Raw genomic sequence first — 3,973 nt, forward strand, 5'->3', positions numbered from 1 at the left:
TAAAGATGGGTTTCCTTATTTTTTAGTGTCAAATTAAAGATGGGTTTCCTTTATTTTTTAGTGTCAAATTAAGCAAACTATTTGATTAATTGGTGTTTCTAATGAATTATCATGTATTCTTAATCATATCATTATGTTCTTATTGCATATAATTAAGAGTTTTAACCAATCATAAATGTCCATGTATGTACAGTCTGGATAAACAAAAACGACTTTTTGACCTTTCTTGATCAGTCACTCATTGGAATTCTGTTGGTAATTCTCTCCTAATTTGACTTATTATGAATTAATTATGGACATGTGAGACAAACTGGTATTTTTCCAAGTCATTAGAACACCTCTACTTTCTATTCATATAAGTATTAGCATTTTCATTTTCATAAATGAAAATAAGGGAACCCATCTTTAAATGGAAATTTTTCTAATGCTGTTTATATTTGAACATCCTTTAACTTGGTCACAAGGTTTAACTGTCACCAGAATTGCACAGACTTATCAAGATTTACTGCCCCTGACTCACTGATATATATATTATATTGTAGAAAGAGAAGAGAATGTAAAGGCTGATATTTTCCACGCCTATATTACATTATTGCGACAAACCAAACCTTCAATGTCCTCTTCTTCAGAGGATATGGAGGATGCTGGGTAAGTTTAGTCTCTCATGAGTTACTGCCCTTAAAATTTGCAATAACAATCCAATCATATTAGACATGAAAAATTTGTTCTCGTGAGGTTCTATAGTTCAGTCGGTTAGAGCTTGGTTCTTTCCATGACATCATTTGCTTGGTTACCTCCCAACAAATGGCTGCTGTGGGTTCCAATCTTGATCGTCGTGTTAAAGTCTGATGACTTTGAATAAGTCATCTTGACTCATAATTCCAGTAAACCCAGCTGTAAATGGGTACGGATAATCCGGGAAAGATCAATGTCAAGAGGTTTGGTCAAGGACCAGCTGGTAGAAAGGATTCTTGTGAACCTAAGTTATTAACCTTGTAAAAAATAGTTTCTTTCCTTCTTTCACAAAAGACTTTAAAAGACTAAAGTGCATTGATCTGATTGGTTGATAAAACTAAATTTCCCTCATTGCACACTGCATAGTATTGCTAGTCTTGAACACTTTTCTAACAAAAAAAAAAAAATTATTTTTCGATTTTATTTTACATTGAAATTTCTGGTTTATTGACCCGTATCCCTTTTTATTTTGCAGTCCTCTGAATATGTTAGAAGTGCAAATACCTGATATAATCAAAGCTATTCATAAACAATTGAAAGAAAAAAGCATAAAGACTCGACAGGGCTGTTTTAGTCTACTAACGGAACTGGTGCAGGTTTTACCTGGAGCCCTTACTAATCATCTCTCTTCTTTAGTCTCTGGTATACAGTATTCACTCAGGTGAGTAATGATATGGCCTTAAACCAGATTTCATTCTGAAAAGTGACACAGACGGCAAATAGTCATTCAGATGGGACAATAAATCAAAGCTTAGTGTGCTACAGGCTGTGCATGTTAAAGATCCCTCGACAGTTGGAAATAAAACAAAAGTAGATACTCTGAACACTATCACTGATTGGCTAAGCTAAAATATTCCCATTTCTAAGACTAAGGTACGATTGGTCAAAAAAAAATGCCGCAATGGTCCCTTTAAAGCTAGAATCAGCACCCACGAGCTAACTGAAAAATCTGAATTTTTTGATTGCAGCGATAAGAATTCGTCATCTAACATGAAGATAGATACCCTGTCTTTTGTTAACTGTATCTTAACTCATCATCCACCTACAGTATTCCATAGTCACATCAATGTATTAGTTCCGGTAAGTTAGGGTGAAAATATAATTGAATTTACGAAAGCACAGGCAGAGGAGAACATTCAGTAACACTAATTATTGTTATGTGCAAACAAAAAGTGGCGAGCGAAAAAAAACTCATAAAACAATATAAAACAAAACCAAAAAACTTATAGATACATTGAAATTAATGGGAAACAAGTTTTGTAAATTGGTCACAAGTTAAATTGGTCACAGTAAATTGGTCACGAGTTGAATTGGCCACAGTTAATTGATCACGAGTTGAATTGGCCACAGTTAATTGATCACAAGTTGAATTGGCCACAAATTAAATTGGTCACAAGTTAAATTGATCACAAGTTGAATTGGCCACAAGTTAAATTGGTCACAGTTAATTGATCACTACGTGAATTGGTCACAACGTGAATTGGTCACAGTAAATTGGTCACAAGTTGAATTGGTCACAAGTTGAATTGGTCACAAGTTAAATTGATCACAAGTTGAATTGGCCACAAGTTAAATTGGTCACAGTTAATTGATCACAAGTTGAATTGGCCACAAGTTAAATTGGTCACAGTTAACTGATCACGACGTGAATTGGTCACAGTTAATTGGACACAGTTAATTGATCACGAGTTGAATTGATCACAAGTTAAATTGATCACAAGTTGAATTGGCCACAAGTTAAATTGGTCACAGTTAATTGATCACAACATGAATTGGTCACAGTAAATTGGTCACAAGTTGAATTGGTCACAAGTTGAATTGGTCACAAGTTAAATTGATCACAAGTTGAATTGGCCACAAGTTAAATTGGTCACAGTTAATTGATCACAAGTTGAATTGGCCACAAGTTAAATTGGTCACAGTTAGTTGATCACGACGTGAATTGGTCACAGTTAATTGGACACAGTTAATTGATCACGAGTTGAATTGATCACAAGTTAAATTGATCACAAGTTGAATTGGCCACAAGTTAAATTGGTCACAGTTAATTGATCACAACGTGAATTGGTCACAGTAAATTGGTCACAAGTTGAATTGGTCACAAGTTGAATTGGTCACAAGTTGAATTGGTCACAAAGTGAATTGGTCACAACGTGAATTTGTTACAGTAAATTGGTCACAGTTAATTAATCACGATTTGAATCGGTCACAAGTTGAATTGATCACATTAAATTGATCACGAGTTACACTGGCCACAGTAACGTGGTCACCACAGATGTCTGATTGAAAATTAGAATGATGTAAATTGATGCTATCAGTGTCCCTGATACACATACAAAATTTAGAAAACTTTTTTACAATCCCTTTAATGATATGTATATCTAAATAGCTTGATAATGTTCTCAATATTTCAGCCTATTGTTCATGCTGTTGGGGATCCATTCTACAAAATAACTTCAGAAGCCTTACTAGTGACACAACAGTTAGTGAAAGTTCTACGTCCACTTGGTACGTACAATCTATATCTCCATGGTTATCATATATTTCTCTTGGCATCTCATTTTAAACCAATCATTGATATGCCAAGTGACATTTTATTTTTGGTATGTCGACCCACCAACAACCAATTTTTAAAAAGCAGTCAACCAATAATTGCCAATTTTGGATATGTCAATACACACAATGTCATTAATTAAAATGGTCATTTATTGATATGTCAACTACCAATTAGCCTTCTTTGATATGTCAATTTCCAATTAGCATTCCTTGATATGTCAATTTCCAATTAGAATTCTTTGATATGTCAACTACCAATTTGCATGCCAACTGCCACCTTTGTCCGACCTAAAATGTCAACCAAAAACCAATTATCAAGACTTGATATGCCAATTAGCATTCCATGATATGCCAACTGCCCTTAATATGCCAACTGCCCTTGATATGCCAACTGCCACCTTTGTCAAACCTAAAGTGTCAACCAAATCCAAATTTCAAGACTTGATATGTCAACTGATACAGTGACATTACTTGACATAAGATGCCAATTTTGATATGTCAAGTTGTATTGAATATGATTTCAGATAGCCCAGTCCAGTTTGACTATAAACCATATGTAGGAGATCTCTATCAGTGTACTTTGAAACGTCTGAAAGCTTCAGATATAGACCAGGAAGTTAAAGAACGAGCGATCTCTTGCATGTAAGTATATTGAATATTCCTTAGATTTCTCAGTCCTGTG

The 3,973-nt window shown here is 34.4% G+C and overlaps 1 protein-coding gene across 1 annotated transcript in view; it reads left to right on the forward strand.

Annotated features, from left to right (window-relative positions):
• Positions 1 to 541: 541 nt before the first annotated feature.
• LOTGIDRAFT_202232 (hypothetical protein) overlaps positions 542 to 3,973 on the forward strand; it is a gene marked incomplete at its 3' end in the record, with an annotated part of 11,203 nt that continues 7,771 nt past the window's right edge. Inside the window, exons 1-5 of the mRNA XM_009054852.1 lie at positions 542 to 648; positions 1,211 to 1,396; positions 1,704 to 1,815; positions 3,150 to 3,243; positions 3,816 to 3,933. Coding sequence (XP_009053100.1) covers positions 614 to 648; positions 1,211 to 1,396; positions 1,704 to 1,815; positions 3,150 to 3,243; positions 3,816 to 3,933 — 545 coding nt within the window. The remainder of the gene's footprint in view (positions 649 to 1,210; positions 1,397 to 1,703; positions 1,816 to 3,149; positions 3,244 to 3,815; positions 3,934 to 3,973) is intronic.

Source organism: Lottia gigantea (assembly GCF_000327385.1).
Source record: "Lottia gigantea unplaced genomic scaffold LOTGIsca_229, whole genome shotgun sequence".
Taxonomy (NCBI): Eukaryota; Metazoa; Mollusca; class Gastropoda; family Lottiidae; genus Lottia; species Lottia gigantea.